The 16,588-nt window shown below is 45.6% G+C and overlaps 1 protein-coding gene across 2 annotated transcripts in view; it reads right to left on the reverse strand.

Moving 5' to 3' along the window:
- Window positions 1-13,091: 13,091 nt before the first annotated feature.
- LOC122921613 (metastasis-associated protein MTA1-like) overlaps window positions 13,092-16,588 on the reverse strand; it is a 73,674-nt gene continuing 70,177 nt past the window's right edge. The window contains exons 15-17 of one of the 2 annotated variants that reach the window (XM_044271729.1): window positions 15,223-15,312; window positions 13,973-14,119; window positions 13,092-13,692 (exon numbers count right to left, since the gene is read on the reverse strand). In XM_044271729.1, the coding sequence (XP_044127664.1) occupies window positions 13,547-13,692; window positions 13,973-14,119; window positions 15,223-15,312 (383 nt within the window). In that variant the 3' untranslated portion in view covers window positions 13,092-13,546. Of the gene's footprint in view, window positions 13,693-13,963; window positions 14,120-15,222; window positions 15,313-16,588 lie in introns of both variants that reach the window. The other variant, XM_044271728.1, reaches the window with a different exon arrangement.

A 16,588-nucleotide genomic window follows, 5' to 3' on the forward strand; every position in this document is an offset into this window, starting at 1 on the left:
ATAAAACTATAAATATATCATTTCTGCTCAGCTCCTCCTGCTCTATAACTGCTGCCTGCCGATCAGACATCATGTACAACTTGACAGATTCCCTTTAATACATAAACATCCAAATAATCGGTTCTTCAGATTTTTTTTATTTTTACACTTTAATCGGATACTCATGTGTTAAAGAGGACCCATCACCATTAAATTGAATCTGCGGGCAGCATGTATAGAGCAGGAGGAGCGGAGAAGATTGTTATATAGATTTCTGGGAAAAGAACAGCTCTCAGTACTTGGGGAGATGTTATCAGTGATATACAGAGAGAGATATCAGTCACTGATTACACCTCCCCTGTGTACTGAGAGCTACACAGGGGTGGCCTTGAAGAGGTCACATCATATCAGACTTTGATGGCATATTACCAGGATATAGTTAGATGCGGGTCTTAGAGGTGGAACCTGCACCTATCTCTACAATGAGCCCAAGAAAATAATGGAGAACTGCGCATGTGCTGTGTGCCCTCTATTTCTACAGGACTGCCAGAAACAGCCCAGCCAGTGCTCTGCAAGTTACAAAGTTTTACTGAATCTTCCCCGCGAAAACTATATATCAGTCTGATCAGCTCCTTCTCTGCTCTATAACAAGCTGCCTGCAGATCGCACTGCATATTGTGGTGACAAGTCCTCTTTAAAGGGAATGTCACCTCTGACAAGCCCTATAAAGTACAGTATTACATGTGTAAAACATCTGCCACTGACTCCACATCAGTCATTTGTATGTTGATAATCGCCCCCATTCCCACGGAGTGTGTCAACAAACCGGCTATGGAGAGCATATCTTCACCTGGAGTCCTCTCCATCCATCACGTGCGCAGCCACAGGAGCCCTCCCCATCACGTGCGCAGCCACAGGAGCCCTCCCCATCACGTGCGCAGCCACAGGAGCCCTCCCCATCACGTGCGCAGCCACAGGAGCCCTCCCCATCACGTGCGCAGCCACAGGAGCCCTCCCCATCACGTGCGCAGCCACAGGAGCCCCCCCCATCACGTGCGCAGCCACAGGAGCCCCCCCCATCACGTGCGCAGCCACAGGAGCCCTCCCCATCACGTGCGCAGCCACAGGAGCCCTCCCCATCACGTGCGCAGCCACAGGAGCCCTCCCCATCACGTGCGCAGCCACAGGAGCCCTCCCCATCACGTGCGCAGCCACAGGAGCCCTCCCCATCACGTGCGCAGCCACAGGAGCCCTCCCCATCACGTGCGCAGCCACAGGAGCCCTCCCCATCACGTGCGCAGCCACAGGAGCCCTCCCCATCACGTGCGCAGCCACAGGAGCCCTCCCCATCACGTGCGCAGCCACAGGAGCCCTCCCCATCACGTGCGCAGCCACAGGAGCCCTCCCCATCACGTGCGCAGCCACAGGAGCCCTCCCCATCACGTGCGCAGCCACAGGAGCCCTCTCAATACATTCCATGACTACTTTGCACTGTGGGGTAACGAGGGGGCATATTAACATACAAATTACTGATCTGGAGTCAGCGGCAGCCCATACTTCATAGAGCTTGTCCGTAGTAACAGATTCCCTTTAATGAACCAAGCTGTAAGGGGTCATTACATTATTGATGGCACAATGAGGCTTACAGCAGGACACTACCACGTACTCAAAGTATTAAAAAGAGACATATAATGAAAACAAAGGCAGAGTCACACTTCCAGTTTGTGGTGCAGGCGGTTCGTAATAGAGGGATTTATTATTATTTTTCTTTAGCCAGAAACAAGAAATAGGAGTTAAGCGGCATGCACATGACACTGCAAAGTCCAGAAAACATGGCTCATGTGTTGGACACATCTCGTGGACCTCACACATACACTACAATAGACCCATGGGGGAGATAGGAACTCACTGCATAATAAATCACTATGATACAATGAGTTCAGGTCAGTCCAGAAAATACAGTAATTTTTAATTTTTCATCCCTTTAATGCAAAATCACATTGAGGGAATGTATAGAGTGAGCTCACAGCCGGCACCTGGCCATAAGGCTTGAATTGGAGATGGTGCAGATCCCAGTAACTTAACCCCTCAAATGCTACTGTCAATAGAGTCTGCGGCATCTGTGGGGTTAGAGAGATAACTTCTGATTAGAGCCCCCGTGGCGAGATCACATGGCTGGGCTTAATTACCATGACAGATGACATGAAGATTACATGTTCAAGTCCCCTAAGGTGACTAAATATGAAACTGTAACTAGTAAAAAAAAGTAAACAAACAATAAGAAATAAACATAAGCTGTATCGTCACTATTAAAACATAAAAATATTTCTCCTGCGCATTGAACGCTGTAAATAGGGGGGGGGGACCACCTTGTACGCCCCCCAATTTTTTTTTATAAGTGATCAAAAAGTTGTATATCAAAATGGTAGCAACAAAAAACTACAGTACTCTCTGCAAAAAATAAGCCCTCTTACAGCTCTGTATATGGAAATATAAAAATGGTGATGCAAAGAATGTTTTTTCAAGTGGTAAAACAAATTAAAAAACTATACAAAATTTAGTATCGTGGCTATTGTATTGACCCACAGAATAAAGATATGTCATTTGTGGGCCACAGTGAACGCCGTAATATCAAAACCCAAAACACCGGTTTTCCAATACAAGATATGGTAAATTAAATGCTGCCATTAAAAAATACAATTTGTCCCGCAAAAATTGAGCCATTACAGGTCTATGCGAACTAAAAATTAAGAAGGTTATGGGGGACATTTATTAACAGATATACGTCACAATAGTGGCATATTAAAAGTCGCAGATTGTGTCGCCAGCCTTTTCCCTGCTCACGCCACTCGATTTTTAGAATGGAAAATGGCTTAAATCTATGCAAGCAAGAAAGCTGGTGCAGATTTAAGTCTGTCACATGGCCTGCTGGAGGAAGTGCCAAACTTATGTAGAGGCCTGCATCTCTATAGAATATTGGCGCTTCTTCCAGCAGCACAGAGGGACTTAAGAACAGCATGGAAAATGGTTTTAATGTCCCCCTACATTTTTTGGAGAGAGAGTGTTGAGGAAAAAACAAAAATGAGCCCGATCCTTATGGGGTTAAAGATGAGGGTATTGGCTTCTGCCTCATGATGGCATTTGCCTGCTTTTGTGATGGACCCGAGACTTTCTCAGCTAACGTTATTTTCAGCATATTAACCAGTTCAAGGCTGGGCGATTTATCTGACGAGCGCACGGCGTCATAGTAACCAATGACGCCGTGCGCTCCTGCACTCAGGACGGCAGGCCGGGTTTTCACAGACCGTGGTCCGTGAAAATGCACGGATGTGTGAATGCGGCCTTATTTTAGCACGCGCATGTTTAAAAGTCATAACTTTAAAGTAAATAATTTCTGCTGCTTTTTTCGGTGATATTCGGGGCTTTTTCTTTCATCATTCTTATCCTAGTAAATTTTTAAACCTATGATGAGCTGTAGTTTTTGTTGGTACCATTTGGGTTATATAAAACTTTTTGATCATTTTGTATTCATTTTTTCTCAGGGAGAGAGATGACAAAAAAATAAATAAAAATTTGCGTGTCTTGAGTTCACGGAATGGTCGAGGTTCCAGGACAGGGATCGTGTTAGTAATGGTAAATGAGGCAGGGAGTAAAGTATGGGCTTAAAGATCTAAGAACTATCCTGCTTTCTATTTTAGAGATTCATAGACCTTCATCCACCTCTACATACAAACAATGATCTCGGGGCCAAGTTTAGCGTTAGGGACTGTGAGGCTACTTTCATGCAGCTTCTTTAAACAACTTGCTTTCTTTCTTTGCATGAAATTGATGACCTGCCCCCAGGATGGGTCAATAATTTTAGATGGATGGAGGTCGGACTCTTGGCACCGCTGTTTGAAGGTGCTGGGGCATATTCCGAGTGCTGCGTCCTCATTAACGTACACCTGCACACAGTGTGCACTGTAGTGGGGGTGCAGTGTAATAACCCTTTAATGACCCCGCACCACCACAATGCTGACGGTGTGCAGATAAACAGTGAAGACAATGCAGCGCTCGCAGTCCCTTTAAACATGTAATCAGCAGCAGAGTCCAGAGTCGGACCACCACTGATCTGAGGATAGGTCATCAATATTAGGCCACTGCACAACCCCTTTAATTCCTGTAGAAAATTGACAATTGACTCCAAAGTCACAAAGCAGTGCTGCCAAAGGAAATAATACTTTTATTTTTCAATCAATTTCTCTATTGCAGATACACTATGGGGGTCATTTATTAAGACCAGCGTTTAGGCGTCCTATAAGCCCTTTAGCTGGCGCAGGATCCACTGGAGTGATGAAGAGGCGCCGGACTCTACATAACTGCAGCAGAACCACCGCCGGTCTAAATGTAAGCCAGCTCCCATTAACAAAAAAAATGGAAGGAAACAGTAACAATGGCAGGGCAATTTACAGGGTGAATCTTCGGGTTCAAAGTTATCAACACAGAAAGTTGCAACAACCACCGTGAACGTTCCATGTGATGCACGGCTATTCGACGGTGCGGAAGGCTGAAAAGTGTTGGACTTTCTACGTTGATAAATTCTGAACCACACAAGATATTGCAAATCTGATAGCAGTAATTGATTTCTGAGAAAATTCGGGTCTTTTTTGATATGCTACATGACCCCATTCCCATTGGAAAAATTTGCCATTGATTCAATATGGCGGCCATGTTCCGGACATATACAACAATTGTGGAGGGCTCAATAGAGTGGAGCTCAGCCGGCTATAACCACTTACGGTAGCTATTCTCAATATAATCCACACAATGGCTGGCTCTCAATAGAAATAAAACAATACAATTTAATTTATTAAAACATTTCAATAATTCCTATCAAAAAAATAAATAAAAAAAATTATATATATATATATATATATATATATATATATATATATATTTATTATATATATAATATATATATATATATATATATATATATATATATATATATATATATATATATATATATATATATATATATACACATACACACAGATGAAACTCGAAAAATTAGAATATCGTGCAAAGTTCAAGTATTTCCGTAATGCAACTTAAAAGGTGAAACTAATATATGAGACTCATTACAGGCAAAGCGAGATATTTCAAGCCTTTATTGGTTATAATTTGGATGATTATGGCTTACAGCTTATGAAACCCCAAAGGTTAATTGGCTGACTAGATTGTGACACTTTGAGCCTAGAATATTAAACCTTTTAACAAAATTCTAATTTTAAGCTGCATTATTGCAATTCCTTTTAATTTGCATTACTGAAATAAATGGACGTTTGCACGATATTCAAATTTTTCGAGTTTCACCTGTACATGTATGTATAGACACACACACATCTAAAATCAGATATGTAGTTCATGCAGACAATATTCACAGTCTTGGTCCAATTTTATATACCCGATTGCGGAGCTCACGCAAAACAGGACTAAGTTGAGCTCACACAGTGCACTATAAAAGTTCTTAATACACCACTAGATGTATTAATATTCATCACCCTGTCGGTTCCATTAGTATTGAACTATTAACATGAGAGTTAGAGTTAGTATAGTATAGTCATACTATCATGTTGAACAGTTCAATACTAATGGAACCGACAGGGTGATTAATATTAATACATCTAGTGGTGAACTACCAATTGACATTGGGTATTAAAGAGAGTCTGTCACCTCCATATGGCCATATACAGTGCTTACATGGCTCTGTAGAACAGGGGCGGCGTTCAGTGTGTAGGTGCCCAGGGGCGGCGTTCAGTGTGTAGGTGCCCAGGGGCGGCGTTCAGTGTAGGTGCCCAGGGGCGGCGTTCAGTGTGTAAGTGCCCAGGGGCGGCGTTCAGTGTGTAAGTGCCCAGGGGCGGCGTTCAGTGTGTAAGTGCCCAGGGGCGGCGTTCAGTGTGTAAGTGCCCAGGGGCGGCGTTCAGTGTGTAAGTGCCCAGGCGGCGGCGTTCAGTGTGTAAGTGCCCAGGGCGGCGTTCAGTGTGTAAGTGCCCAGGGGCGGCGTTCAGTGTGTAAGTGCCCAGGGGCGGCGTTCAGTGTGTAAGTGCCAGGGGCGGCGTTCAGTGTGTAAGTGCCCAGGGGCGGCGTTCAGTGTGTAAGTGCCCAGGGGCGGCGTTCAGTGTGTAAGTGCCCAGGGGCGGCGTTCAGTGTGTAAGTGCCCAGGGGCGGCGTTCAGTGTGTAAGTGCCCAGGGGCGGCGTTCAGTGTGTAAGTGCCCAGGGGCGGCGTTCAGTGTGTAAGTGCCCATGGGTGGTTGGGGGGGGGGGGGGGGGGGGGGGGCGGCGTTCAGTGTGTAAGTGCCCAGGGCGGCGTTCAGTGTGTAAGTGCCCAGGGGCGGCGTTCAGTGTGTAAGTGCCCAGGGGCGGCGTTCAGTGTGTAAGTGCCCAGGGGCGGCGTTCAGTGTGTAAGTGCCCAGGGGCGGCGTTCAGTGTGTAAGTGCCCAGGGGCGGCGTTCAGTGTGGTAAGTGCCCAGGGGCGGCGTTCAGTGTGTAAGTGCCAGGGGCGGCGTTCAGTGTGTAAGTGCCCAGGGGCGGCGTTCAGTGTGTAAGTGCCCAGGGGCGGCGTTCAGTGTGTAAGTGCCCAGGGGCGGCGTTCAGTGTGTAAGTGCCAGGGCGGCGTTCAGTGTGTAAGTGCCCAGGGCGGCGTTCAGTGTGTAAGTGCCCAGGGGCGGCGTTCAGTGTGTAAGTGCCCAGGGGCGGCGTTCAGTGTGTAAGTGCCCAGGGGCGGCGTTCAGTGTGTAAGTGCCCAGGGGCGGCGTTCAGTGTGTAAGTGCCCAGGGCGGCGTTCAGTGTGTAAGTGCCCAGGGGCGGCGTTCAGTGTGTAAGTGCCCAGGGGCGGCGTTCAGTGTGTAAGTGCCCAGGGGCGGCGTTCAGTGTGTAAGTGCCCAGGGGCGCGTTCAGTGTGTAAGTGCCCAGGGGCGGCGTTCAGTGTGTAAGTGCCCAGGGGCGGCGTTCAGTGTGTAAGTGCCCAGGGGCGGCGTTCAGTGTGTAAGTGCCCAGGGGCGGCGTTCAGTGTGTAAGTGCCCAGGGGCGGCGTTCAGTGTGTAAGTGCCCAGGGGCGGCGTTCAGTGTGTAAGTGCCCAGGGGCGGCGTTCAGTGTGTAAGTGCCCAGGGGCGGCGTTCAGTGTGTAAGTGCCCAGGGGCGGCGTTCAGTGTGTAAGTGCCCAGGGGCGGCGTTCAGTGTGTAAGTGCACAGGGGCGGCGTTCAGTGTGTAAGTGCCCCAGGGGCGGCGTTCAGTGGGTAAGTGCCAGGGGCGGCGTTCAGTGTGTAAGTGCCCAGGGGCGGCGTTCAGTGTGTAAGTGCCCAGGGGCTGCGTTCAGTGTGTAAGTGCCAGGGGCGGCGTTCAGTGTGTAAGTGCCCAGGGCGGCGTCAGTGTGTAAGTGCCCAGGGGCGGCGTTCAGTGTGTAAGTGCCCAGGGGCGGCGTTCAGTGTGTAAGTGCCCAGGGGCGGCGTTCAGTGTGTAAAGTGCCAGGGGCGGCGTCATTGTGTAAGTGCCCGGGGCGGCGTTCAGTGTGTAAGTGCCCAGGGGCGGCGTTCAGGATGGTGGTAAGTGCCCAGGGCGGCGTTCAGGGTAAGTGCCCAGGGGCTTCAGTTTGTAAGTGCCCAGGGCGGCGTTCAGTGTGTAAGTGCCCAGGGGCGGCGTTCAGTGTGTAAGTGCCCAGGGGCGGCGTTCAGTGTGTAAGTGCCCAGGGGCGGCGTTCAGTGTGTCAAGTGCCCAGGGCGGCGTTCAGTGTGTAAGTGCCCAGGCTGCTTTGCCTTTCACTTTACTCCTCCCCAGCTCTTCCTTTGCCCGCCCTCCAAGTCCGGACCTATCGATGAGGCAAGAGACATTGGAGGGCGGGCAAAGGCAGCGGCTGGGGAGGAGTAAAGTGAAAAGGCAGAGCAGCCTGGGCACTACACACTGAAAGCTGCCCACTAGGCACCTTACCACTGAACAGCGCCCCCTGGGCACCTACACCTGAATCCTCCCCTGGGCCCCTACACACTGAACTCCTCCCCTGGGCCCCCTACACACGAACTCCTCCCCTGGGCACTTGCGACGCGCTCATTTGCATATGATATAAACTTTGTTTTTCCTGCTGGTGCAAGTCTAAAGAAAAGAACAAAAGGTACCGTTACAATCCTGTATAGGTGTGCTACAGAGCCATGTAAGCACTGTATATGGCCATATGGAGGTGACAGACTCCCTTTAAGAACTTATACCGCACTGTGTGAGCTCAACTTAGTCCTGTTTTGCGTATGTTCCCGGAATAGCCTAAAAGATAGGCCCCTCGTCAATTACTTGCAGTGGAATTCAGATCTATAAATTTTCCATTTCTGAAATAAAAGGGTGTCCTGAGACTTTTGACTCACTAATATATATAATTTTGATTACTGATTGCTCTCCCAGTGCAGTGTGTATGTAGTCATTAGGGATGAGCGAATTTCATAGTTTGAAGTTCATGTGCGGGTTCGTGTTGTGGTATTTTTTTTGAATTGCGTTATGGATTCCGTTACCACGGACCATAGCACAATTCTATGACTGAATGCCTTTAGAGGCATTCTGTTATTTATTCCGTCATTATAGAAGGTCCGGTTTCTGTTATGATGGAGTCCTCTCCTAGTAGCTGCGGCCAATAGTGGCAGAGCACTGATGGGGGAATTGCTAACCACTGCTGACCTCTCTTGACTACGCAGCAGTGGTTTCTATTACTATGACGGTATGGACTTGTATGGACCTAATAGACCCATGGTACAGGCATTTAAAGAGCACCTGTAACCTCTCCTGACATGTTTCTTTTAGCAACTACTTTCATTTCTTTAGTAATAATTCTGGAGTATCTGCCCTTTAGTACTCCTACTAGAAGTTTTGAATAAATTACTAGCAGTTTGCATTGAAGACAGAGATGAGTGTTACAAGTTTGTGGCGTCTCCCTGCACAGCGTGATATTATCCAATCAGTGCGGCCAGTGTCAGACTGTGCAGGGACACCCCCCTAACTGGTAACACCCATCTGGACCTTCATTGCAGACTGCTAGCAATTCATTCATAACTTCTAGCAGGAATAATAAGGATTGGCACAACACAGAGCCATAAGAACAGATGCTCCAGTATAGCTATACCATGGGGAATGTAAGTAGTTACTAAAACAGACATGTCAGGCGAGGTGACCGGTCCTCTTAAGGGTATGTTCACACAGCAATAAGGAAGGTGCACTACTGTGGATGCAAACAAACAAGTCTGACTAAACCCTCAAACTGGTGTTAAAATTGAGAATTTAGCCAATATATCCTTATATTAAGGACATATCTGAGCCCGAGCACCGCGCCAAGATATCTCAAGTAGCTCGGGACCCAACGCTAACCTACCTGTGCCGTGTGGGCAATACCAGGAGCCAGTGGGCAAATTACAGGAGCGTAAGGTCCGACTCACAGCAGACTCCCAGTTACCTCCAGCATGCAGCCATGACTGGCTGATCAGGCCCAGGCCTCACAGGTGCACCTAAATGTTTAGCCTATATTGGCTAAATTCTCAATTTTAACACCAGTTTGAGGGTTAAGTCAGACTTGTTTGTTTGCATCCACCGTAGTGCACCTTCCTTATTAATGTTTATTTCATATAGCTATTTACATCCACACATCTTTCTATCTTGTGTAGGATGTCTTCTTGTGGTACTTGTGGTCCGCCGCAGGCATCCTCCACTGTATGCATTTTTGCTGGGGATCGCCATTAGCAACGGGCCACAAGTGCAGGATCTGCCCCCCTGGGTATAGATGCAATACTGCACATGGGGTTCAGCACCACACCATTTTTTGTAGTTTGTATATAGATCTGTTTAAACAGCGCCTTTTGTCGTGGAACTTTGGCAGGGACACGTGCTGAAGTTTTGCCTGCGGCCACGTGGTTTCTGCCTTTGCTTTATTTCAATGGGAGTCAGCGCTGAGGATCGTGAACCAACAGCTTAAGGGTCCATTCACACGTCCGTTGTTTCTTTCCTGATCTGTTCCGTTTTTTGCGGAACAGATCTGGACCAGATCGGGACCCATTCATTTTCAATGGGTCCTGAAAAAAAAAAAAAACAGACATTGTGCTGACCGATTTTTTTCAGGACCCATTGAAAATGAATGGGTCCCGATCTGGTCCGCAAAAAACAGAACAGATCAGGAAAGAAACAACGGACGTGTGAATGGACCCTTAAGCCATGGCGAGTAGGGATATATCCACCCATCGAAATAAATGAAAGGCGGCAGGCCTGTCCATGCCATAATTCTGTGGCAAAACCCACTGTGTGAACAGCCCCTGAAGGCTAAAGTAGAGGGGGGGGGGAAGCAAATATTTACTTTTTATATCATGAACATGTCACACCAACCACTCATAATCTTTGGAAAAAAACACATTTTATTTGACCTCTTAAATGGTTTAGAACAGCGATCAACCCAGAAGAGTGAAGAATAACCTCAGAATCAATTCAGAGCCCCAAAGCCCCAGGAGGCCAAAACTGGCCACATTCTTACATGGAAACCGTTTTTGGGATAATATGGACCATGGTATTCAGATGATCAGAAATACTGATAATTTAGGAACCAAGTAAGGGAGGTCATGTCAGATACATGATCAACATACGGAAAATCTTTTCATAACAAATCTACATATAAATAATACAATAATTTAAGGCAGTTTAACGTTTTACACTGTATTTTGGCAGAGCAAGATGGTTATGTCCGACGAGGACAGCTTTCAGATCAGGTCGTCCATCTTTAATTTTTAGCAAGCCGTTTAGCGACAGGAAAGGGTTACGTATATATAACACAGTCCGAACAAAGGTTTATTGTATGAAAGGCTTAAAAAAATAAATTAGATTTTTGCGATAGTAAATATGACACTGTAATAACCCTTTAGAAATAGGTTTCACACATTGGAACAGTAAAAATTCCTTCCATAGTGTTCACGGGGTAAAGTCGAGGGGTTTGTTCAATGGAAGTTTCCACTGAATACCTCATGATATCAATCAGACATGTCACAGAAGCCATATTGGTGGGGTCAGATAGCTGGTACACACCTGTGTTTCTGGACGGCCCCTTTAGGCCACTTGCGCACGATTTTCGGGATCAGAAAAGTGTATGATTAGACAAATCCCATGTACACTTAGCTTTTTTTCTGGAAATTGACCTGCCGTCAGGATTTTGAAATCCGTAGCGTGTCAAGCGTTTGTGAAATTTTTGGCGGAGACTTCACCCTTTTCCAAGGAAGGGTGAAATCTGCTGCAAAATCTCATTAAGGGAACGACTACACAACGACAATAAGTCGCGCAACAAAAGGGTACAACTACACTGCCACATGTGTCGCCTGACATTTATGTCACGCAGCATTTCTTTATAATGACAGTCTATGGTGTCGCACTGCGACATGCTGGGACTTGGAAGGGTTGTTGTGTGACTGTCATGTTGCAGTGCGACACCATAGACTCTGATAAAAAATGTTGTGCGACATTACTGTGACAAATGTCGTTGTGTAGCTCTAGCCTAAATCTACAAGACATCCAAAATTTGAATAGAATTTGGTGAAATGTACGGAAATTCATGTGGAATTTCTGCAAGACTGTTAGGAATGCTCTAATTTAGATATTTTTTTTTTTTTTAAAAGCCTTAATCCCAGCACTGCAGAGATGAGGTCATTGACTACTCCAGGTAATCGGGCATACCACTGCAGCATAGATGCTACAGCGTTCATGCACCCAACTACCTCGAGGGACCGCTGAGGCCAGCGAATGGATTTACGGTACTTTCACACTAGCGTTCTTCTTTTCCGGCACTGAGTTCCGTCCTAGGGGCTCTATACCGGAAAAGAACTGATCAGTTTTATCCTAATGCATTCTGAATGGAGAGAAATCCGTTCAGGATGCATCAGGATGTCTTCAGTTCAGTCTTTTTGACTGATCAGAAGGGAGATAATACCGCAGCATGCTACGGTTTTATCTCCGGCCCAAAATCCGGAACACTTGTCTGAATGCCGGATCCGGCATTTTTTTCCCCATAGGAATGTATTAATGCCGGATCCGGCATTCAGACCAAAAAAAAGGTGGAAAAAAAATAAATGCCGGATCAGTTTTTTCCAGATGACACCGGAAAGATGGATCCGGCATTTCAATGCATTTGTAAGACGGATCAGGATCCTGATAAGTCTTACAAATGCCATCAGTTGGCATACGTTTTGCCGGATCACTCTGCAGCAAGTTTGAAAGTACCCTAACCGGAACAGGATTAGCCAGGGACTGAGCAGGCGAGTACACCTTATGTTTCTGGTTTTAGAGAATTCCGTGCCTTCTGTAAAAATGTTGGGGGTCTTCCACGTCTGTGTGATCTCCCAGTTTCTAGACATTCACTAATATGGCTCTCAAGGGGGTCTTCCAAGGTTTTAATTCAGTGATGGGCAAACTGCGGCTTTCCAGCTGTTGTAAAACTACAAATCCCATCATGCCCTGCTGTAGGCTTATAGCTGTAGACAGACTAGGCATACTGGGAGTTGTAGTTTTACAACAGCTGGAGAGCCGCAGGCCATCAATAACTGATTGCGGGAGTCTAACATCACACACGATCGCCTTTTCCCGATGTAGGAACTAGACAGCGCCGTCTGTTGCGCAGTGGACAGAGCTGGTTATTGCAGCGCTGCGCCCTTTCACTTCTACCAGATATTGAAAGCCTATCCAGAGGATAGGTCATTAATACTAAAACCTTGGGGTACTCTTTTATGGCCTGTCTGACTGATTTATCATGAAAGCAATTCATGGAAGTCCCTTTTGAAATAGTCATTTTAAAACTATTACATTTTTGTGGGAAATATAGATTTTCTATTAAGACAGAAGGATAACCTATGAATAAAACTGAGGAGACATATCAGCTGTAGCAAAGCTAAAAATCCAGGGTAAGCAAGCTGAGAAAAGTACAGATTAATGTGGCTGGGTGAAGGGCCTGGTATCCAGTTATTGGAAATCTGACTGGTCGATGCCCTAAAATTAGCTGTAAACAACAATGTCCTATAAAATGTGTGCAAATAAAGTGAAGATGGAAACAGTGAAGATGGAAACAGGATGAATCAATGTGTAAAACGAACACTGTAATAACAAAAAATATATATACACGTCTATATATAAAATAAAATAAGCCTCAATATGGCACATAAACTACCAGGGTGATGATTCCAGGAGTACGGTACTTTGCATATCTTTTGAGCTGTGGTAACGAAAAGCTCCACAAAAAAAAAAAAAAAGATTAAAAAAGTCTTGGGTTTCTCTTGGACATGTGAGAGAAATCCTGAATATTATGATTTTTTTGGTAAAGTCTGGTCTCAAGGACACTGGATGATGAAATGGACATGATTGACACATGAAGACTCTGTTGCCTCTGTATAACTCCAGGCTGCAGTGATAGTCAGTTCCAGATCATGGATGTGTATATGGAGGGAATAACGCATTGTGAGGGGAGAGAAAAGTTAACACCTATGGGAAATAAAAATGTTGATTCAAGAACTCCTCACAGCTTCAGTCCATATTAAAAGGTGCTCCATTTTCTCTCCCCGTCCTGTTTAATCTCCTTCATTATTTTCTCCTTTCTACATGCAAGGTAGGACAGCGCTCTCTTTCCATCCATTGGGCTTAGGCGGACATCTTTTCTTGCTGATCTGTCCTTAAAATAGTCTGCAACACAGTTTGAAGTTACAAACCCGTGACATGGAGCAACAAAACAAAACAAAAAAAAACTGTGCGCACCGAAATGAGAAAATTGAGATTTGGCTACTTAAATGTTAGCAATTAGAATTTGGCACTGTGCATCCGAATCAAAAGAGAAATTAGACAGTTAGTCCAGTGCGGTCCACCGTCCAATTTTTGGATGCGGAAACTATTGTGATCAAAGCTCAGGTTACAGAGAAGCTAACAGACAGGAAGAAGACAAATACGAGACACATACCGTCCATACCATTATGCTGCTCGTAGCTGCGCTTGCCCAGGATTGTTGGAGATCCGTTGTTGATGACGGGAGAAGATTTCGATGGAGTCAGGGCGTTGTTGATGCTTGTGGAAATATTCTTGATGGACTCTGGCTTGGGAGTGCAGGGATGCGCCTCTGGTAAATTAGAGGATTTCAATTAGCTCAATGTATTTTAGGGTGGTTTTACACTATGTTTGTTTTCCCTAAAGATGTGTGTGCGTTTGTGTGTAAGGCTGCTTTTACATGTAGGCAGAAGAACGAAACTAACGGAAGTGCGAGATTCGACACTTAGCCAGAAGGGAACGGAATCTGCGGACCCCACTGACTCCGGAGAAGCTTTTTGGAGCCGAGACAAAAGTCCTGCATGCATCCTGAACAGAAAGCTAACAGATTCCATTATAGTCAATGGGGTCCGTAGGCTCCGTTCGCCTCAGTCAAGTGGCACTTTGTTTTTTTTCATTCTTCTGCTCGGATGACAGAGCAGAAGAACGGAAATGTAAAAGCAGAGATGTGAAAACAGCCTAAGAGTTTTCCTTCGGAGCAAAAAACGCCAGGGCCAGATGTGACATGCTGGCCAAGAGGAAACTAAGTACGTTAAAAAAAAAAAAAAAAAAAAAAACCTGTACAAATGCAGCATTTCTATTTGGTTAAAAAAAAAAAATACCTGTACAAATGCAGCATTTCTATGTCAAAACTTTTCCGGTATTGGAGTTTCCGTCCTAGGGGCTCAATACTGGAAAAAAACTGATCAGTTTTATCCTAATGCATTCTGAATGGAGAGCAATCCGTTCAGGATGGATCAGGATGTCTTCAGTTGAATCCTTTTACAGTATTTGGACGCATTTTTCTCTCCGGCTAAAAATCCTGAACACTTGCCGGAATGCTGGACCCGGATTTTTTTTTTCCATTGTATTAGTGCCAGATCCAGCTTTAAAATTGCCGCAATGACGGATCCGGTCTTCTGGTCTGCGCATGAGCAGACCTTTAAAAATGTAAAAAATAAATAAATACCGGATCCGTTTTTCCGTGTGACACCGGAGAGACGGATCCGGTATTGCAATGCATTTGTGAGACGGATCAGCATCCGTATCAGTCTACAAATGATATCCGTTTGCATACAGATTTCCGGATCCGGCAGGCAGTTCCGGCGACGGAACTGCCTGCCGGAATCCAGCAACGCAAGTGTGAAAGTACCCTTAGAAAAATACATGCAAGTGATACAAAATGATAGAAAGTACCTATGTATCTCACGACTTGTTCTAGAGGTTTTCGGACAATCTGTTTTAGCATCAGTGGAGATTTAGAAGCTTCTGGAAGCCTTGTTGTACCTGAAACAAGTCAATAAAAGATATACCAATTACAAGACACGTGAAGACAAGCCAGAAATACAGCACTTCATACCATATAACTGTATGCTCCAGGTGCACAAGAAGTGTATGTAGAAAGCTCTCAGGTTGTGCTCACTCTATACTTTTTTTTATGTTTATTTTTTAAAGTAGCGGAAGGGGTGCGATTTGAATTTTTATACTTTTTTTTCCAGGTTTTTTTTTAAGCCCCTTAGGGGAGCTGAACATGAGATCCTATGGCTGCTTCTCCCATAGACCGCAGTGAATAACAATTGCAGCCTATGGGAGTTGTTAATGTTCCTGTGGAGCCCTGCCACTCCATAGGAATGTATTGCTGTGGTAGCCTCGAATCCTTCCTAAGGCTCAAAGCAAAACCCAAGTAACGGCTCCCTTGATTGCTATAGAACAATGCTTCCCCTTGTGTAGGGGTCTAAGACGTAGCTCGCTGTGCTACCATTCTTGAAATAAAAAGTCAATATGAAGAATAAAAAAAGTTATGGGTGTCAAAATACAGCGACAATTTTAATTTTAGAAAAAGTTTTTTCATTTTATTTTTTTTATAGTAAAACATAATATAAATTTGGTGTTGGAGGACAAGGTTGTCATGTCATTTTTCCAGCAAAGTAAAGGCTCGTTCACACGAGCGTGTGAAGCCAGTGCCTGTGCTGTGGACCGCAATTTGCGGTCCGCAATGCAAGGGCACCTTCCGTGGGACAGGTGCATAGGGATCGCAGACCCATTCACTTGATGCTCTATCTTTTTGCGGTGCGGAGGCACGGAATGGAACCCCAGAAAGCACTCCGTAGTGCTTACGTTACGCATCTACGGATTTGCGGACCCATTGAAATGAATGGGTCCGCAGTAGTGATGCGGAATGACAACGGAACGGTGCCCGTGTATTGCGGATCCGCAAATGTGGTTCGCAATATGGGAACGGGACACCAACGGTCGTGTGAATGAGCCCTAAATATCAAAAATACAACCCACACAACAATTGCAGGATTGAAGGTTTTCTATTTTCACCTCACAAAATTTAAGCACAACTCATCCCACAAAAAACAAAGAAAAAAAAATTTTTGTTATGGTCCTTGAAAGGCGAGGATGAAAGTTTTCAAAACTGTTTGTGTCCTGAAGTGGTTAATGCAAGGCCTCTTTCACACGGGCGAGATTTCCACGCGGGTGCAATGCATGAGGTGAACGCATTGCACCCGCACTGAATCCGGACCCATTCATTTCTATGGGGCTGTGCACACGAGCA

Source organism: Bufo gargarizans, chromosome 11 (assembly GCF_014858855.1).
Source record: "Bufo gargarizans isolate SCDJY-AF-19 chromosome 11, ASM1485885v1, whole genome shotgun sequence".
NCBI classification, from domain to species: domain Eukaryota; kingdom Metazoa; phylum Chordata; class Amphibia; order Anura; family Bufonidae; genus Bufo; species Bufo gargarizans.